This window comes from Aedes aegypti, chromosome 1, assembly GCF_002204515.2.
Source record: "Aedes aegypti strain LVP_AGWG chromosome 1, AaegL5.0 Primary Assembly, whole genome shotgun sequence".
NCBI classification, from domain to species: Eukaryota; Metazoa; Arthropoda; class Insecta; order Diptera; family Culicidae; genus Aedes; species Aedes aegypti.
The window spans coordinates 167,241,934-167,261,595 of record NC_035107.1 but is presented as its reverse complement, the minus strand read 5'-3'; the positions used below and the strand labels follow the sequence as shown (position 1 = coordinate 167,261,595).

The 19,662-nt window shown below is 36.8% G+C and overlaps 1 protein-coding gene across 1 annotated transcript in view; it reads right to left on the bottom strand.

Moving 5' to 3' along the window:
* Positions 1-460: 460 nt before the first annotated feature.
* Positions 461-19,662, bottom strand: part of LOC5568282 (protein hedgehog) — a 96,895-nt gene continuing 77,693 nt past the window's right edge. Inside the window, exon 3 of the mRNA XM_001657929.2 lies at positions 461-2,213. Within this exon, the coding sequence (XP_001657979.2) occupies positions 1,561-2,213 (653 nt within the window). The 3' untranslated portion in view covers positions 461-1,560. The remainder of the gene's footprint in view (positions 2,214-19,662) is intronic.

The window sequence follows — 19,662 nt, the reverse complement described above, 5'->3', positions numbered from 1 at the left end:
GATTTCACCCGGGCCCCCAGAAGCTCAAATACGACACCGATTCAAATAGTCTAAATTTTTTTCAACGATTTATGAATAACTGAAGATGTTTCTTGCTATTTCCGATACAGCCGAGAAGAACTTTATTTCGATCTAACGCACGTGCGTTTTAACAGTTTGAACGGTTGTTACGTACAAGTTACTCAGACACCGGACACTTAGACGTTAGGCATGGTCGTCATTATTTCCATGTTGTGATATCATCCATTCAAGTGTCGATGAATCATTAGGTTTGCAATATCTTCGTCGGTTTCAGCCGGGTAACCATAAAATCCATAGCTGTCTCCAGATGATAACATTGAACTTGACCAGAGAACGAACGAGCAAGTATGGAAAGTCACTTAGTTTAAACGATAGAATGGTAAATAACCATTGATGGCTTTCTTTCTTTCATAACTTTCTATGTACACAAAGAGAGCAGTTTGAATTGTTTTGAATAACAACATTGTTTATTTGATCTTTTTTACATTTTGACCGCTCGTTCTTTTCAATTTGGCTATATTTACAAAAATAACATGCAATGCAACGAAGAGAGACAGCTTGTTTCCTGCAGTTGAATCGTAACATGTTTTTCATAGGGGTTCGATTGCAAACAGATGTGTTGCGTTTGATTTCAGCCGTTATACTTCTTTACCACCGAAGGGAAGCGTTTCTGAGAAAAACGCTTCAAAATGCAAACAGTTATACGAAGCTTTTAGTTTGATAGTCGGTAAAGTAGTTTGAAGCTTTTCCAATCCATTGAAACGTTACACGTTGAGTTGGAATGCATGGGTATCAGTGCGTGTAAAATTTTGACGGCTTTTGAGCTTTGATTTATATGTCTATATGTACACGAGTTCCTTGAGTTACAAAATATTCATAAATTATTTGTCATTAAAGTAAGACTATGATTTATAATTAGATATCACTTTTCTTGTAATGCTATTTGATAAATATTACATCGAATCGTTTCGCTTAATCGCTTTGACTGATGTTTTTTGTTCTCTACAAATCGTTTTGCACATGCAATGAAAAGCTGATTAGTAGTCACTGGCCGAATTTGTTAAAAATTATATTAACAATTAATTTTTTGGGTTTGAAATTACAATTCGTTAAAATGTAATATTTTTACAAACATAATTAAATATAAATTATTTGATATTGATCCTACTTATCCGAAATAAAATCGTTTTAGATTACAAGTTAGAATGAACCGCTTTGTTTCACGTCAAGATTTTGTGTTACAATATCAAGGAGCGTTTCTCAAACATTCCGAAGTTTGCTAAGCAAGTAAAATAACTCTATCCAATCTATTCATTACATATTTGCATTTTTTCAAATTTTTCAGATGGGCTTTCACATTCATTATTATCGCTTTCATTCGAGTATAATTTAAGTAGATCTCACATACCCTCTCGCTTTTGCATTTTGTTTCATATTAACGGGAAACAATGGGAGTAATTTTCGATTTTATCTTAGTAATTTTACACTATTTACATATGATTGGCAGACTTATCGATGAGGAAGAGTTTCTTTGCATCGCTAGTGGTAGAGCCAATCGTTCGGTATGACAAAGTCTTTGATCGCGTACAGTGTTTTGGCGTACCAGTTGATACCTCCATGTCGAGGAAGGCTTAAGTTTCGACTTTGACTACTACTCCTAAATAGATTCATAATTTTTTGCACTGCTCTGTAGGGCAGAAAACTAAGATGAGCCACTGATTGGCTGTCAATGAGAGCATAGCATGAAGCGGCTATCGAATCCACCACAATTGTACCTTCTCTGGTTAATGGAGCGTACACTCCCTGCGATAGCTTCGCAGATATCCTCAGCACCTTTCGGGGCTCTATTGTACTGTTGATGTTGACTAAAATGTAGTCACCTTCCTGTATACGATCGGCAAACAAATAGAGAGATTTGCCTTCATTTTTCTGCCACACCATAACCAGGTGGGCTGGAGTAACTGTCAGATGAGCACCACCGTCGGCTTCAATATGGACAAATTCTCGACTTTGGTGGGTATCGCGATCCATGAACATGATCACTTCACTGTACACCGTGTTGCCTGAGCTGTCCACGCTAAGTACTTGCTCGCCGATTTGCAGTTCACTGAGCTTCCGCGTTTCACCGGTTGATGTCTGCACTGTGCTGTCGCCTGTGAAGCATCCGCTTGCATGGTTCGATTGAGATGAATCTGAAAAAGGATAGAAGACAAAATTACCAATTAGTTTCAAAAATAATGACTGTTTCCACGTTTTATCTCTGACAAAAAAAAAACAAAATTGATCGTTTTGGGTGTAGATCCCAATTAATTGATTGCACAGCGTAACCAAGTAAATGAACAGACATACTGTAATATCTTGGACAGACATCTGATACATATACCATGGTACAAGTTGTCAAGAAAATTATTCCAAGGCTATCTTGAATGAAGACAATTATCAGTATGGCACCCATTTCAAGATAGGGGTCGTCCATAAATGACGTAGCTTTTTGTGGGGGAAGGGAGGCTTCACGAATTCGTGACGATGTGTGACGAGGGGGAGGGAGGGGTCCTAGCTAGTAGACGTAGCATTTTGAATTAAATCATTGAAGAGGCGCTGAAACAAATAACATTCAATTATTTTTTATCATACTTTTTTTTGTTGACTTATAAACTTGGGTTATAAAATGAATGCTTCAAAACATTCATATAACAAAATTGGAAAAAAAATCTAAAAAATTTAGATTTTCTTGATAAATGCAATCAAACAGATTCTTTAAAGCTTTAAATAGTTATGTAAATATAATATTATATTCGTGTCTTAATTAAAAAAAGTTATTATTAAACAAATTTAAAGTTTAAACAATTCATTAAAAATCAATGCCTTAACGACTTGAAGTGAATTGTTTTCCCATTTGGTAATAAGACATAAAATAAACTGTTTTAGTTTTATTCATATTTTTTGTTAAAGCTTTGTTTCTTCAAAAGAATAAAATATGCTCTTTTTGGCAATATTCCATTAAAACAAGATATTTATTCCGTGTATTATGTGGTCAATGTTGCACGAGATCTCCGCCTAATCAACTCATCGATCAGTTCTGATATATCAATGCTCTTGATGGAATAGCCTGAATATTATTCGATATTTTCATTATTTAATAATTATTTCATTATAGGTTGCCTAAGATCATTTCAGTATTTGAAAGGATAATAAAGTTTAGCTGAAATATTAATAAAGATGAATAATTTGTACAATAATCGCTAAGATTTTCTAAACATTACAATTACAAATGTAATCTATCTATACCTGCCTAATGATTTTGAAATGGATTTGAATCCGGATAGTAATGACGAAAATCCATTTCAAATTAAGAAATTTTGTTGAACATTTTCATTAAAATCTATTTCCTAACAACGAATAATTGAAAAAGAAATAATCATTTAATATACTGTTCGATATATTTTAAAATATATTGTACCCCAACATCTATCCAATCAATGATTTTATTTTATACTTCCAGCTGTAAACTTGTTTTTCATGGATACAACAGCAAAATTAAAACAATTTCAGCCTATATGAACATTACGTAAATTCATCAGGAAATAAGTTTATTTAAAACTGTTTTCCAAACTACTTTTGAGCGCTACTGTATAATAGTTTGATTTGTTGGATTATCCTTACGTTTCAGTCAGTAATATCAAACTTTGTATTGAACTCTTGAATTCCATTTTTTTTGTGAACCCAATTGCTAAAGAAAACAAATAAACAAAAATATAAGAGGGGGGGGGGGTACTTGGTGTGCTACGTATTTTCCAAGGGGGGTATCAGCATTTGTGACGAAATGCTACGAGGGGGGAGGGGGGTGTAAAAAATCAGTGAAAAAATGCTACGTCATTTATGGACGGCCCTTAATTGTACCATGGCACGTATACCACAAGTGTGTCATAAGTATAAAAAAGCACTGTTTTTCATTATTTTGGACACCCCAATGGATCATTGAAGGTAGTTTTTGCCAGTGCTCACTGCATCAAAACAAAGGCGCCACTGTATAGGGATTTAACATTGTGACAGCATTGCTGTTCTGTCAAACAAGGTGGCGGTAGTGTGTAAACGTCAAACAAGCACAAAAACGACGCGAGCGCTGCGGGTGGTCGATTGACCACCTACCAGATATTCGAATCGATCGTTAAAAAGTTTGTCGATGGACAGCGATGACAGTGTGACGTCTGTTTGTCTGTAGCGCTATCTATGCTTTCCATAGCGGCCGTTTTGGTTATTTTAATGATCCATTCATTTTGGACCCTCAGATTACCGAAAACGAGTTTTGGTATAAATTCTTTACTTTTCAATGCAAACAGGTATATTTCGAGCAACATCGAATAAATTTTCGATAGGGCGTTGAATTGTTATATGAATTTAATTTTATATGGAAATTTCTGACTTTGATTACCAGATTGGACCCCATAAGTAAAAATGTTTTTCGGTAAAAACCTGTTACCGAATTCAGATTCTGTTATACCTCAGCTATCAAGGTGAAGTGACGAACTCTTCAAAACTTCATCAAATAGAGATTGTAGAACAGATTGCATTTCGAAAATGCTAAAATCTGACAATATTTCAATATTCAATTAAAAACCTTAAATTCTCTCGATTGCAACAAAAATAGTGCTGACATGAAGTGCCGACAGTGATTAACAGAAATTATGTTATTTCATTTGTTATGTTGTGGGTCCCGAACTATCAAAGATTACGGTTTTACGGTATGTACCTATTTTGCACAGCCGGCTTTTACATTTGAGTGGAAACAACGTCTAAAATTTGTTGCTCAAGGCCCAAGTAAAATTGTAGTAAATATCACAACTGAAAAAGCAGCACCTTTCCACATGAATTGAGCTCTGAGCTGGATTTGATCTGGAACATTTGTTGGAAAATGCCCAGGGTGTCCAAAATAACCAATATTGGTTATTCTATGCTTTTGAAGATTTAATCTTCGACGTAAAATCTATTGACTACAACTTCACTGGACCAGAGTAAAAGTCAATTTGAAAAAATGGGAGCTTTCGGGTGGCTTAAGATTACTGTTAGACAGCAGTTGATAGAAGTTGTTATTAGTCATTCGTATTTGAATTTTCTTCTGGATAAGTTCAAATGTTAGAGTATTCACACATAAAAATACTGCAATAAAACTATACCCAAATTTCAAAAAAACATCCCGAAACGGAAACCCACAACGCTTAACAATAGATTAATAGGATAAACAGAGTAGAGATGGCTTATAAAAGGTACCGCGGCGCCATGCTGTGGTTTACATTTTTACTATCTATTGATTTATTACACCCTCTTTTAGCCGCAATAGTTCCTTCCTTTTCTCATCACGGATCACGTAGCCCAGAGGATTTTTGTTCTTCTCTATCTCATTGCTTCCTCTGTAAACGAAACAAGATTCAATTATCTGCGTGGGATGCTCAGCTCATCTCTTTCACTGTGGGGATTCTCTGTTCTTCTATGCCGTGAAACTTTGCTGACATGGCAGAGGCATTACATACCAACATTAGGAGTAGATAATGTAATATGCATCAATCTTTTTTTGAACTTAAATATTGTGGACGATATTTTTTTTTCATGTTCTTTACAAGAAGAAAAATGTATACGAGGTAAGGTTATATTTACATAGACATAGTTTTTTTTCTAGTGTTGTTTCCTTACAAATGTACCTTATTGAGATAATAGATTATTATTATTAGCTTTATTGGGGAGTTTTTCAGCCTGTGGGTGGTTCATCTCCATAAGAGCTAATAGAATAGAACTCCAATATGTTTGATTTTATAATCACTAAATTTCAAATTGCTCACAGTCCATACTGGAAAGTATTATACTGAAGAAGGTGAAGTTGTTCAAAATAAGTCAGTCTTGAAAATTTCAATATCTGAATAACATTGAGTTCTAAGATTTTATACCATTCCTAATAGGGTCGTAAAGTTGAATTCTTGTTTTTATTTAATAATACGAAAGAACGTGTTCTGGAAAATACTTTAGCAATTTTTCCAACTGAAATAACGTCTATAACATATTTAAACTTTTATTTTAAAGATGGTTCCAAATATGAACCTTGACAATTTTGATCATGTTTGACGTTCACTTTGTAGACAAAAATGCCACAGGGGTTTAAGTTTTAAAACTGGGGTTGTTCCTATCTGACATTTCGGAAGAACACGGAAAACAAAATACAGTCGAATTTCGTTCGTTGCACTACGTTTAATTGCACTTCGTTTTAATTGGGCTCTCGTTAAGTGGGCTATAGCCCACCTAAAACGAAGGCAAGCGTCACTTTCTGACATAAACCGCAATTTGTCAATGTTGGTAGCCCTGAGTTTCTATTGTAATCGGTGTTTTGACAGCTCAAAACTTAGCCCGATTAGTGAAAGTCTTTCACTAATCGGGCCACGGGTTTAGTGCAACGAACGAAAGCTGACTGTATACCCAAAATTTGAGTTTAAGGATAGGATGCATCGAAGCCATACCTTGAATTTTCAAGAGTGCTAATCTAGAGTACCAGACAATCGTTTGTACTGAAAATTTTACTCATTGGTCACCCACTGTTGGTGACCAACCAATCAAATTTTCAGTGCAAGCGGTTGTCTGGTTCTCAAGATTTGTGCTCTTGATAATTCAAGGTTTGGCTTCGATGCTTCACCTTAAAACAAGGGGAGTAACAAAATCTCAAAAACCGTAAAAATAAAATTCAGTGAAGCGTTTGTTACTAAAATTTGGACAGGGATTTAGGACCATACTAACAAGAATACAACCAAAACAAAAATGTTAAAAACAAGGATCAAACAGTTGAAAATAAAAAAAAAAAAATTATTGTTTTGAATAATGTCTCACTCTCCACCAGAGGATGGGAAAAATTTAAAATTTTGAGATTTAAAACGGAATTTAAACTCAATTGCTTGCAATAAACAAAACCAGGATATGTCAAAGTTGACCATTCTGAAATGTAAATATGAAAAATATAAATTTAATTTTTGAGTATCATTAGATTTTTTCTACGTCCAATCTTAATGGATTGAAAACTGTGCATTTTACACAATCTTTCCCTTTACATGGCAAAGCCGTTTAGCTTTCTGAGGTTACGCATGTGGATGGAAAAATAAACTGTATCGATGACAATGATGCGCCACAAAAGCAGATCGATATCGAACAGAAGGGAGATACACAAGAAGTTGCTTTTCAAACTTTCGGCCGGATTCTGCGTGAGGTCCTCATGATCAAGGGACCGTAGACCGATCGGTTGTTGTGTGATTTGTGGTAGGGGTGTGTGTATGGTTGTGAAGCGATTGCTATCTCGCCTGTCAATCTGGTTGCGCTTTTGTGCGATGATATTAAGATGGGTAGAGGAAAAATAAGTAGCTTCGCATATTGCCTGTTTGCTGTGCTGTTGCAGATGTATTGAGTTTCCTGTACAGATGAGCTGCTAAGAAATTAACCCAATGCATGGTGGGTCCAATTTAGAAAATCGATAGTATATGCTAATAATTTTATAATAGTTCAAAGGTTGCAAACACGTTCTCCTAATATTGTTTTCTTATTTTTTCAAGAAACTTTCAGCTTGTCATAATCAGCATGATTTTACTGAATATCTATGAGGTCACTGTTACTGATATTTGGGACATACAAGTACGACCAACATCAAACTAGTGAACATTATTTTATGTTACCTTATAGTTTATAATAATTGGAAATTAAATACATCAATCTCCCCTATAAGAAACACTTCCTGTACACTTCATGATTTTTATGTTGTTACATTGGCCTCGAAAAGTTGTACTTACACAGTTGTACAAACGACCAATACAACAAATCAAGAAGATTTTGCTGTTTTATAGCTTAGATATAATGTAATGACATTTTGGATGGGGTCCCATTTCGCATAAATTCGTTTCTCCTACGGACGTTTAGCGTAATGGACATTTTGCATAAATCAGTTTAGTACAATAACAAGTAGCGTTTTAAAGAAGGCATGCGGAACGTTCTTATGTGAAACGTGTTTCTGAGAAATGGTTCTCCTCCGCGAAATGTTTTGCATTACATTGCTACCTTAATCGAAACAGTTTTCACGCACGCGGAAATGGAGTGCCCCATTTCGCATAAGGTCATTTGGCATAATACACGCTTTGCGCACATTAGTTTTACACGAGAACAGGTTGCGTTTTAAGGTGAAGATGAATCGAAGCCAAACTTCAAATTTTCAAAAGCACAAATCTGAAGAACCGAATACCTGTTTGAGCTGAAAACTTAATCGATTGGTCACCACCAGCTAGTGACCAATCGATTGAGTTTTCAGCTTAAACGGATGCTTGGTTCTCCAGATTTGTGGTCTTGAAAATTTGAGGTTTGGCTTCGATTCATCTTCACCTTCGGCAAATGTCCATTGAGAAAACGCATAAAAATATATAAAACGTCTTTATGCGAAATATTCAGCACAATGCGAAAACAGCGAGCGTCACTCGTGCACTGTTTGAGAAACGAAAGAACGATTGAGAACATCTGTTGATACGAGTGGAGGTAATGTATCATAGAAAAAGAAGAAAAGTGCACCGATTTGTTAGATTTCGTGGTTTCATTCGTGACTACGATTTCTCATCAATGTCTTTTTGTTTTGACATATATGGGGTTTGACCTGCCATTGACGGCAAGATAATGACGTGAAAATAAGGTGAATTGATATGGGAATTTTCTGTTGATTGGAATTTCCATACGATTAATTGAGCAACAATGAGTATGTCTGGCATTCCGGAAATATAATGATATAATGCAAATACCTACCTGATTAGAAAACCATCAAATCAGCTGTTTTGAATTCAGTTTACTAAGCGACTTGATAAGTGCTGATAATGGACATTTTAAAATTGCTAGTATATTGATGAATAACTTACGATAAGATTGCCGGCTAAGCCTTGAATAGATTTGCAATAAGTACATTCTACCATCATTTGAGCATTTGAGAGAACGCTGCAAGATGAATCAAATTGAAAATTGAATTGTCACATTTGCACAAATAACACTCATTGATGTTCCGTATGCTTGTTTGTGGAATAAATTAAACATAATAATTAAATAAAATGCCCATGAGTTTAATTTTGTGTTTTAATTTGGAAATGGAGCAATTAAACTATTAATTCTATGTTTTCGATTTTTTTGCCATTTTTCAAAAAATACGAACGACGATTTTTTGCCATTTTCAAAAATGTATCAACGACAGTCAAGGCAGGCTTGGGAAAAATCGCTAGTTTTCTTTTCCTTTGATCTTTCTGGACAAACATGGAAAAAGGACGCGTTTCTCTTTTTCAAATCCGCTGGTGAAAATTAGATTCGACGGATGGTGCTTTGCCACGTGCAAATGTTGTGTGGAAACAAGTTTTTCGAAGTGATAGATGTGTTTTTTTATCGGAGATTTTATCTAAACATGTTTTGTGAAGTTTTGTTTTTTACTTTTATTCGATTTGCTTGCGTTTTGCTCGAGAGTGCTCTGTGATGGCATCATCAATCGCGATTCGTTTTTTTATCTCCCGATCTTGTTGATTCAAAAAATGAATGTGGTTCGGGGATATTCGGCTCTGGGTGGCTTAAGAATTGCAGTACGTGGATTGCAGAGGCTTTTCGAAAAAGGAATTTGGTGAGTTTGTTCTGATCAGCACCGCATAATCACAATGCGTAGATACTAACCATTTTTATCGGCCAGAACGTCTACCGAACGTATCCTATGGCACTACCCTTTCCATCAACATTCCACAACATCCCGTAACACCTATGAGAGGTCGTAGAGTTCTCTGCATCTTTCTTAAGTAGGTGTTAAATCAATCATCCTTTCCCATTCCCCAGCTTTCGCAAGGACGTGGCCAGGACAGCTCTCGATTATTGGAGGATACGTCAATCTTGTCTATGAGTAAGAGGTTAGTCCCAAACCTCTGACTTTGGTAACGGACGGGAAGGTAGCAACCCTCATACAATGGTCTAGGACTGTACGAATTTGTGCGATATGCTCAATGCTAAATGCTAAATGCTAAATTTTGCTTGGAAAAGAGTTAAAAGATACGTGTTTCAATACTTTATATTCGATCAAATTAAAAGGTAGGGTTTTGTTCTACTTCGTCGTAAGCCCTACTATTCGTCGTATCAAACTTTAATTGTTCCACTACGGCGGATATTCAAACTTACCTGCAACATAGATTCATTATCCAAGTGTAATTTTGTGAAAACTGTTATGGTTTGTACACTTGTATACCAAAAATGCAATAAAACTACTGTATTCCGGTAAATAACTTCAGTTCAATTATCCACTTTGCACTTTTTCACCGAAATCGCATGGACGAACACGATTTGAGAGAAATGCTTAGCGATCGACTGAGCCACACCACTTACCAACACAAATTTCTTCCCGCCCCCGTGGGTGACTTACTTCTTCACTGAAGGATTTCATTCCAATCACACGCCGTAAAACTTCCATAAATCACCAAATTTTACGAAATTTCCTCAACCGCCGCGAATAATTGAGAATGTAAACAAAGTTCAATCCGTCGTACTGAGAAAAAAAGCTTGTGCGCATCAATGTGTGCTCGACACTCGACGTAAAAATACGGTTCCTTTGATTGTGTTGTTTTCGCTGTACTGTGAGCAAATGCCATAATTGTACGGTCAAAATGAATAGTGTTCATATGTTCGGGCGGAATTTTGATGACGAACAATTAATTTTAAAGGAAATTAGTATATTTCATCATGCTGAAGGAATGGAGGGAGATGCCCGAAGATCTATATATTCTAGTAAAACATTTTATTATAGCGTTGATATGTTGTGTTTTAACCACTCAATATACACAGTGAGCCGTAAGTTGTGAGACGAATCTGGAAACTGATTGCGACGGAGTTGAAAACGATACGACGGATTGAGAATACGGTAAGATGCATTTTCTTTGCATTATTTCCAAAAAGAGATCAAGATTTATCAAAATGTTATTGAACAATGCTAAAACCGTTTTGAGAAAGAATTGTTTGGCATCGGTTTGTATCAGCATCATTCACTGCAATACTGGAAAAATTGCAGTTCTCACTGATCAATGCTTAATACGGTGGATACTAGCACATCACCCTACCATCGTGACATTGCTTTTGAGTGCGCAAGAATTTATTTTCAACCGATTGTTGTCAACTTTGTTGAAATGCAAAGATATGTTTTGATCAATTATGCGCTTTTATCATGTTAGTCCATTCTTTGAGATCCGGGCTCAAAGTGACAGTTCGTGACAGCAGAATCTCGGCTCACCTTGACGAACATAAACTTAGTATCGGTTTCTCCCTCCCAGGGATCGACCAAAATTGGAAACTGATACGGCATTAGAGCCGTAATATTATAATAACGTGTAGTTCCAGAGATATGGACAAAACACTTCTGTATGTTTTTCAGGAGGTGAACCAAATCTTTTGCACGAGAGTGTACGTTTTTAATGGTTTCTTCGAACTTTTAAATTATGCAAAATCAAATCCTTTTCCTGAGATCTAATTTTCCGCTGGTACCTATTAATATATACAAAAAAGGTATACCATTTTACTTTTGCTTCAATATTACAAAGATTTTCCAATGTTATATTTCATACCATTCTTATTCTCAAGTAGACACCAAAAACATGACCGGCACACAGATCTACTTCGGACTTTACTATGGCTTAGCTCGCAAGCAAGCAGAAGCTTACTGTAATCCTTTTGGCTAATCAACTTTCTGTTCAAATCTGATGATTTTATAATAGCGTTAACCATTCGAGAATGCTTAAGCAGGATTGTCATCGGTTGCTGCTTTCCGTACTTTGTATTTCTCTGTTTGCCTCTCTTAGTTCTAGGAAGCGAAAAGAACTGTTTCGGGACGAGGATTATGTTTGTTTAGCTCTTTTGTATCGAGCACTTACAACCTTACGCACGGTATCGCACTTCAGCCCAGGAGAGATTTGTTCAGGTGTTTGTCATTATCATTTTGGAGAGACCTCCGTCCAGATCACATGTAACAACCCAGCAAGTAAACAGCCTTGGCCGCATCAGGAAAACCACGAATATCAAATGAACAGTTCAAACATCCCTTTCCCTGCTTCCTCGTCATGCTTCAGGTTGTATTTTTCTTTGTGCCTTTCTACTATTTCATGTCTTCCGCCGATGGTTGTAAAATTCTAAATAGGGTCCTAAAGCCCTGTCCCAATTTTAGTGCCAAACGCTCAAGTTTAGGCCAAAAACGCATGTTTACTCAATTTTCTAATGTTTTCCGTTGGTTTAAGCCCAAAAAACATTTTTTTAGATTTTGCAACATCCTTTGGCTTAAACTCAAATTTTGGGTGTATTTTGTTTTCCGTGTCCCTTACGAAATGTCAGATAGGAACAACCCCAGTGGTCGAACTAAACCCCTGTGGTGTTTTTGTCGACTAAGCGAACGTTAAACATGATCACAAGTGTCAAGGTTCATTTATGGAACAAATTTTTAAATTAAAGTTTAAACATGATATAGCCATTATTTGAGCGGGGAAAAATGCTTAAGTAGTTACAGTAACATGCTTTTTCGTGTTATTGAATAAAAACAAGATTTCATTAAAAATTTTAGGACCCAATTGCTAACTCATGTGGTTTTTTACTGTCCACTTTGGAAGATAGGGGTTACAAAACCGGATGCTTTTTTAATTCCAGCCTTCTGGGGATCTTCATGTTTGTGGCACCGATTGCAGCTTATGCAAAGTAATTTTTCATTTTTTCTGCACTGTTGAAAACATCCAAGGTCCATGATCTTCAAGTAGAATGAATCTTTTTGTTTCGGTTTTCCAGCATACTCTCACATTAAAGATTAGTTAATTTTTAAGAAATGTTAATGATATAAGATAGGTTATGATTCAAGATAGGTTTAAGATAGGAAAATGAGTTCATTAAAATGTTTGATTATGATAAATTAAAATGTACGCACCCTCATCGAATATGATTTGTCCAAATCAAGATTTTCTTAATATTTTTGAAGCAATTCAAAATGTTGTAGTAAACAAAATTTTTGTGCAAGTTTTTTTTTTTTTTTTGCTAATTTACCCTTTTTTGCATTTTTATATTGTGTGACAAGCTCGCAGAAACCCTATGCCCAGAGGAGACAAGAATTATCAGCATGGTGTTGCTGAAGAACTTTACTGTTAGCTACGGCTATTCAAGCTCCGCCATTTGAATTTATCGGTTTTTAATAATATTGTAAATGTATTTGATATTTGCTTTAGATAATAAAACTAAACAAGTGCTACAATGCTGAAAATCATGTTCGATGCGCGCGCTCTTACTGTCCACACTGAGTAACACTTTTACCTTGAATGATAATCGAGGAGATAACGTGAGGCAAAATAATCTGTAGAGAAAGTGAACACTGTTTATCCTTATCATATTTGCACCAAACATTGCACTGCGCTTCAAACTCAATTACCAATGGCAAGATTGTAAATAAAATAAAACAGCGTAACAAAAATTACATTTTTGCGTGTCTCAAGGATCAAATTATGTGTCTCTAGTAGATTTGGGGTCGCTAAATCTGATGCCGCTCTCAGGAATCTGTGACAAAAGGTCGAAAGGCAAAAGGTCGAAGGGACAAAAGGTCGAAAGACAAAAGGTCGAAAGGACAAAAGGTCGAATAACAAAAAAGAAGGGACAAAAGGTCGAAAATATATTTTCAAAGAAGGAAAATTTCCCACCAAACAAACCACTTTCGACCTTTTGTCCTTTCTACCTTTTGTCTTTTGACCTTCTGTCCTTTCGACCTTTTGTCCATAAACCCGCTCTCAGACATGTTCCAGCATTTTCTGTGGGAAAATAAGCAAAGAAATTGCCATACAAGCTGGCAAACTTGCATGCAAGTTGACTGAAATCGTCAAATTTTGAATTTTCAACAGTCAATATCTCAAAAACTAGACGTTCTATGATATTTTTGAAAACGGCGATGGATTTAGCAACCCGTATTCAAGTAAATAGCGGTATTTTAGTGCTTGCGACAAAAACGTGTTCCGCAGTGTAATTTGCTGAACGGAGTACGGAAAAGATATTATTAACTTTTACCACAGACAAAATATTTAAATCGTGATACCAGTTTTATTCTTCAATATTTTTGCACCATATTTTCACAAGGTCTTCACAAGCTCTTTTATGTGTCGATTTGGATCATTTGTCATCTGGTTTGGGCAGGTATTCCGAAATTGCTAGGGAACCGTAGATCGTTATGTTATGTTTACCGTTACGTAACAAGTATTCACGGTTGAAGAAAAAAATCATACGTCTCTATCAGAGAAAAAACGTTTTCATGACAAGGAAAGGACATAAGGACTGTTCATTTTATAAAGTGAACACGTTGTGCATGCTATATCTTTTTAATTTATCAATGAAATCGCAATCGAGTTTCTGCACATCGTTCGACTTATGTTGTACAATATTGTGGTAATAAAAAATCCACCAAAATCTTTAAATTTAACACTAATGAGGCACAACGTTTAGAACAGTCGATTTTTGGAGGTTATCGAAAACAATGATTATTAGAAATTGGCTGTAAAATTCGACAATCTATATTTTTTTATTTAAAAAAACGGCTCGTTTCCCAAAAGCGTTATCAATCTGAAGCCTGCTGAAAAATATCAAGTTAATTTTGGAACAACAATTTCCCAGAAATTATAAAATCATTATTCATCGATTTTTTTTAGAGAAAAGCATTTTACATTTAAATAAAATTGATATGAGTAGATTTTTTTAATTTAAAGCATGTCCTGACTGAAGTACTAAAATAGTATTTATATGACAAATAACGTTCAACCTAATAGAGCTGCTTAATCAGTCCCTACGTCACATTTAAAGCACAATAGAAAAACAAATGCTTTATTGCCAGAAGACCTCACAAATCACAATGACAATCATCAAAGTTGGGAACACTGCTGTAATAAAGTCGTACATATTTTTCATGTATAATTTTCATAATATGTTATTCTGAGCACAGAACTTGTGAAAAGTGGTGCAAAACTATTGAAAATAAAATTATCGTGATTTAAACAATTTTATGTGGTTTAGAACGATACTCCCTGTAGAGGGGTCAACATGAATTACATTCAAATATGAATGAATCGAGACGCAATTTACTATTTTGTGTATGCTCAAACCGGTACCCGATGTCGAAATCGTCTGTATTGGACTCCCTAGCATATATTGCATTATATTGCAGGCATCCGTGAGAGACAAGGTAGGTAACAGACCAACGAAAATATTTGGAGGTGTTCTGTTGTGGTGCTCAATAAAATAAACGGCCAATCCTCGAATCCGTGGTCGATTCGCCACTGGGTGCTGGCTGCTCCTGCTGATCGCCGTCTCTTGGTATTGGCCGATCTAGGTATTCGTCGAGAGCTCATGTGCAAGAAACAACCATCCAGAGAGAGAGAAAAAGACTCCATGAGGCAAAAACCAGTTTCTTCGTCGATTTTGTTTTCACCTGGTTTCAAAAAGCTATTATTGCGACTGGTGGTGGACGATGCCGATGTCGACAGATAAATGGTCATCGACTTTCAGACTCCGGGAGCGAATCGCCTATAGACGACCCAGACGGACATGAATGAAATTTTCATCTGCCCGATAACCAGTTCCCAAGCGATGTGATGATAATCTGTCGATTCGGTTAAATATTTATGAAGGCGATATGCAAATCCTGCGTAGGCTTGAGGTTAACATTTTGGACCACGTATCTAAAATGGTGGCCAGTCTTCGCTACATTCATTGATGTTTGTTTCTATTATTGCTCAGGGAATATGTCAGATACATAAGCTGTAGAGGCCCATCCTGTACAAAAACTACTTGGGCATCTCTATAACTCACTTTGGCATCGGCCAAATTATCTAAGAATCAGCAGTAAACTGCACTCATGTATGGAGCTCATTAGTGGGTGAAATATGGGTTTAATGCTTTCATCAAAAACCCTGCCAAAGTGAATCAAATGTGCCAAGAATATAATCCGGCTTTCTATTCTTGAAATCAGCAAACATGTAGATGGGGAACCCCTCTGTAATCGTAATCAACTTCAACATTTTTTGTCCAGTGAAATACAAGAAGCAAAGCTATTTTATGGGTGATTTCCGTGACGAGACAGTTTTCAAAAATTAGAACAGGATTCTTAAATCATACAGTCGTAGACATCCCCAATTGGCAGCCTGTAATGTCATTGCAGCGTTAGTTTCAGCGATATTCGATTTTTAGATTTTTCGCTCTTTTTCCCCAAAATTGCGGATTGGGAAGGCACGATGTGCTCATTAATGCTGTAAAGCTGAGAAGCAGGCGCTGTCCCAGTGAGGACATAAATACTAAGAAGATGAAGAACAATCTTACCCAACATTTCTGGGAAATATTATAAGTAATCACTTCATTCCTTATTAGCATTGCATTATCAATCGCACTGGATGGTAATTGAGTTCATTTCGTCGTTACAAAATAAATACAAATACAAATCTTGCGTAGGCTAAAAAATTAAAAATTAAAAATTATTAAAAATGGAATAGTCAACGGTGTAAATTTAGACAAGAAACTCCTTTCAGGGTCAAGATACTCGAAAATCCGAGAATTTCATGGATGTCATTTTGCACAAAATCCACGAGATATTCCGTTTTGGTCTATTTGTGTAGCAAATAGACTTTCGAGATAAAAAGAAACGGGTAATGTTTTATTCAATATTTATGCTGAGGTTTATGCAAGTTCCTTGTAACCTTTTAATGCACTTTCGAATCGATTTGAAGAGGAGTGTGAAACTTTGACCGTAGATGTTTCAATACTTATAGAGAATCGAGATCTGTTGGTATTGCTAATGTACGTTGAATAATCCATCAAGTTCTACAGAACTAAATATGCATAATAAATAAATTTCTGGGTTCGCTTTAAAATTTGTAAAGTTAATAGTACAGTAACATTATCGCTTATATTACACATTTTAGTTGAATATAAATTGTAACAATATTTTGTGACTTCAAGAATAATTGAAAACCTTTTCACTTTTATAAGCAAATAAGAGAGAAACATTGAAGATATGTCCCTTTCGACCATAATTCAAAGTACAAGGTACCAAAGACTTGATAAGACCATTGAAAGGGACCGCATTTATTTAGATGTTTGTGTTTTTGTATGTCTACAAGTGTAAATAAACACTTGACAAGATTATTTCACGCGCTCTGCCCGGCAACGATTGCGATTGACTGGCTCGGACCCGGAGTTGAATGACAGAACGCCTATCTCTGTCACGCTTTCGTGCGCCTCATGGCGTTTCTGGTACACGACCGCTCTGTCTTTCTCCACTTGAGGGCAAGTGGGTGGAAGCACTGTGAATGTTCCCGCTAACTGGCAGAAGTGGGAAATGATTGCTCGTTCTTTTGCGGGTTTTGTTATTGTTATAACTTCACAACAAATAAATCTTGACATTTAACGCACTTGGGCATGAATGATACCCAAGTTAATCTTGTGTTTCAAGTCAGCGTTGGATAAAACGATGGATGAACCGTTTCTCCAAAGTGTGCGACCCCCGTGAGCAAGATGAATGAAGGCAGAATCTTGTGTGAAGGATTGCTGCGTGGCTGAGGGAAATCCAACAAATTGCATTCTCACGATATTGAAATCAAATTTATTTACATCGCCTCTCGTTATGTGCACGGCTATCCACCCAATCCTGTGTTATTATGCCTCCATCACGCTATGCGAATGCCCTGCGTTGTAGTGTCAGTCTTTAATAACCATGATCAAAGCCTTATTAATGAGATATTCCTTTAAAGAGATTCTCCTTTACTCAGGTTACTTTTAAGGACCGCTGCCTAAAAGCAGCTGTTTAAATCGTTGAAGCCCACCTTTAGCTCGCCATTATTGCTTCTGGGCCGCTAACAATGACGATCAATCAAACGGGTACCGATCATCTTTATCCATTCAACAGTAATGCTGTTGTGTCCATGGAACTACAAGTAGCTGTGTTAAAAATGTGTGCTTATTGTTGAATGACACCAATGAATTTAATGATGAAAGTAGGGGGAGGGAAGATTATTCTCTGAGGCATGTTCCCATCGTACTGAGAGGCTGACGAATAAGCTTCGTTTACAGGACTTTAATTTTTTGAGCCGTTTGATTGGTTGCCTACCACATTTGACAGATACCGATGGCAGTAGTTACGATCGTTTGAGGAAAACAGTCAATCAAAATGGCATGGCGCGGAATACATCTTTTTGAATAAATTGAATATGTACCTTGTTGTGTCTCAAAACAAATAATCAAATTTGCAAATGAACCGTTGATCCCGAGATGAACTAGCCCAGGGCTAAAAATCTCGTTAGATATAGATATAGATATAGATAGAAAAAAAAATTGCAAATATATGACTTTGAAAAAGATTTTTCTCATATGATCATAGGTAAGTATCATTGGTAACCAAGTAAGTTGTGAACCGCTTCTGATCATAATGAGTTATTTTTTTAACATCTATGATGATCATTCACACCGCTAGCGCATGACGGCTCACCATAGTAGCATGTCCGAAAGAACTTGAAACTATTGAGAACCAGAGCTACAGGTCCAAAGCCCTGATAAAGGTGGATGGTTGTGATGGCTATGACCGTGGTCATCATGTAAAGAACAAGCGGACGATGCTGTATCGTGTCAGCATCGAGGAGGCAGCCCCTCTAGCACGATGTAGGTAGCGCAACCCTGGTTAGGTGGCCTATCGAAGACTCTTCACCAACCAAGAAAGGCAAAAGTAGAGCAAACGGATTGATTTTACGGCAACAGACCCGACAACGAATAAAGGACAACGATTAGAAAGTTGGATCTTGGAATGTGAGAACTTTGAATGAACCCGCGCGTGTTGGGCTCCTGGCTCGTGAACTGCGGAATGTCGGCGTGAACGTGGCAGCTATCCAGGAAATACGCTTGCCGAGAACCGGAGAACGCGAATTCCGAGCGGTGGACTCCATCGTCAACACTTCATTTAAGTACCACATCTACTACAGCGGTGGCGACAGAGCAGAACGTGGGGTTGGCTTCATAGTGATTGGGAAGCAGATGAAGCGAATTATTCGGTGGAAACCGGTAAGCGACCGAATCTGTGTGTTGAGAATGAAGGGCAAGTTCTTCAACTACAGCCTGATCAGCATATATGCGCCAACGAACGATAAGCCCGATAACATGAAGGATGAGTTCTATGAGAGCCTGGATAAGGCCTACGGAGAGTGCCCAAAACAAGACGTCAAGATAGTCATCGGCGACGCAAATGCGCAGATCGGGAAAGCAGATTTCTCGCATAACTTCTGATCTCGCCCTTAAAGCCATTGGTAACCATGTGTGTAGCTAGTTGTTTCTGAGCATTTGAATGGATTTTATTGCTATTTAACAACGCTATGGGGAAAAAAGGATCATTATCTACCTGCCCATGATGTTGGTTTGGATGCTTATTCCTTCTTTAGCTCAGAAACAACGAGCTACACTGGTGGCTACCAATGGCTTTTAGGGCGTTATCTCAGAGTATGCGAGATTTCTTCCGACCCGTCATTGGAACGGAAAGCCTTTATTCCGTTACCAATGATAATGGCCTGCGGCTAGTAACCTTCGCTG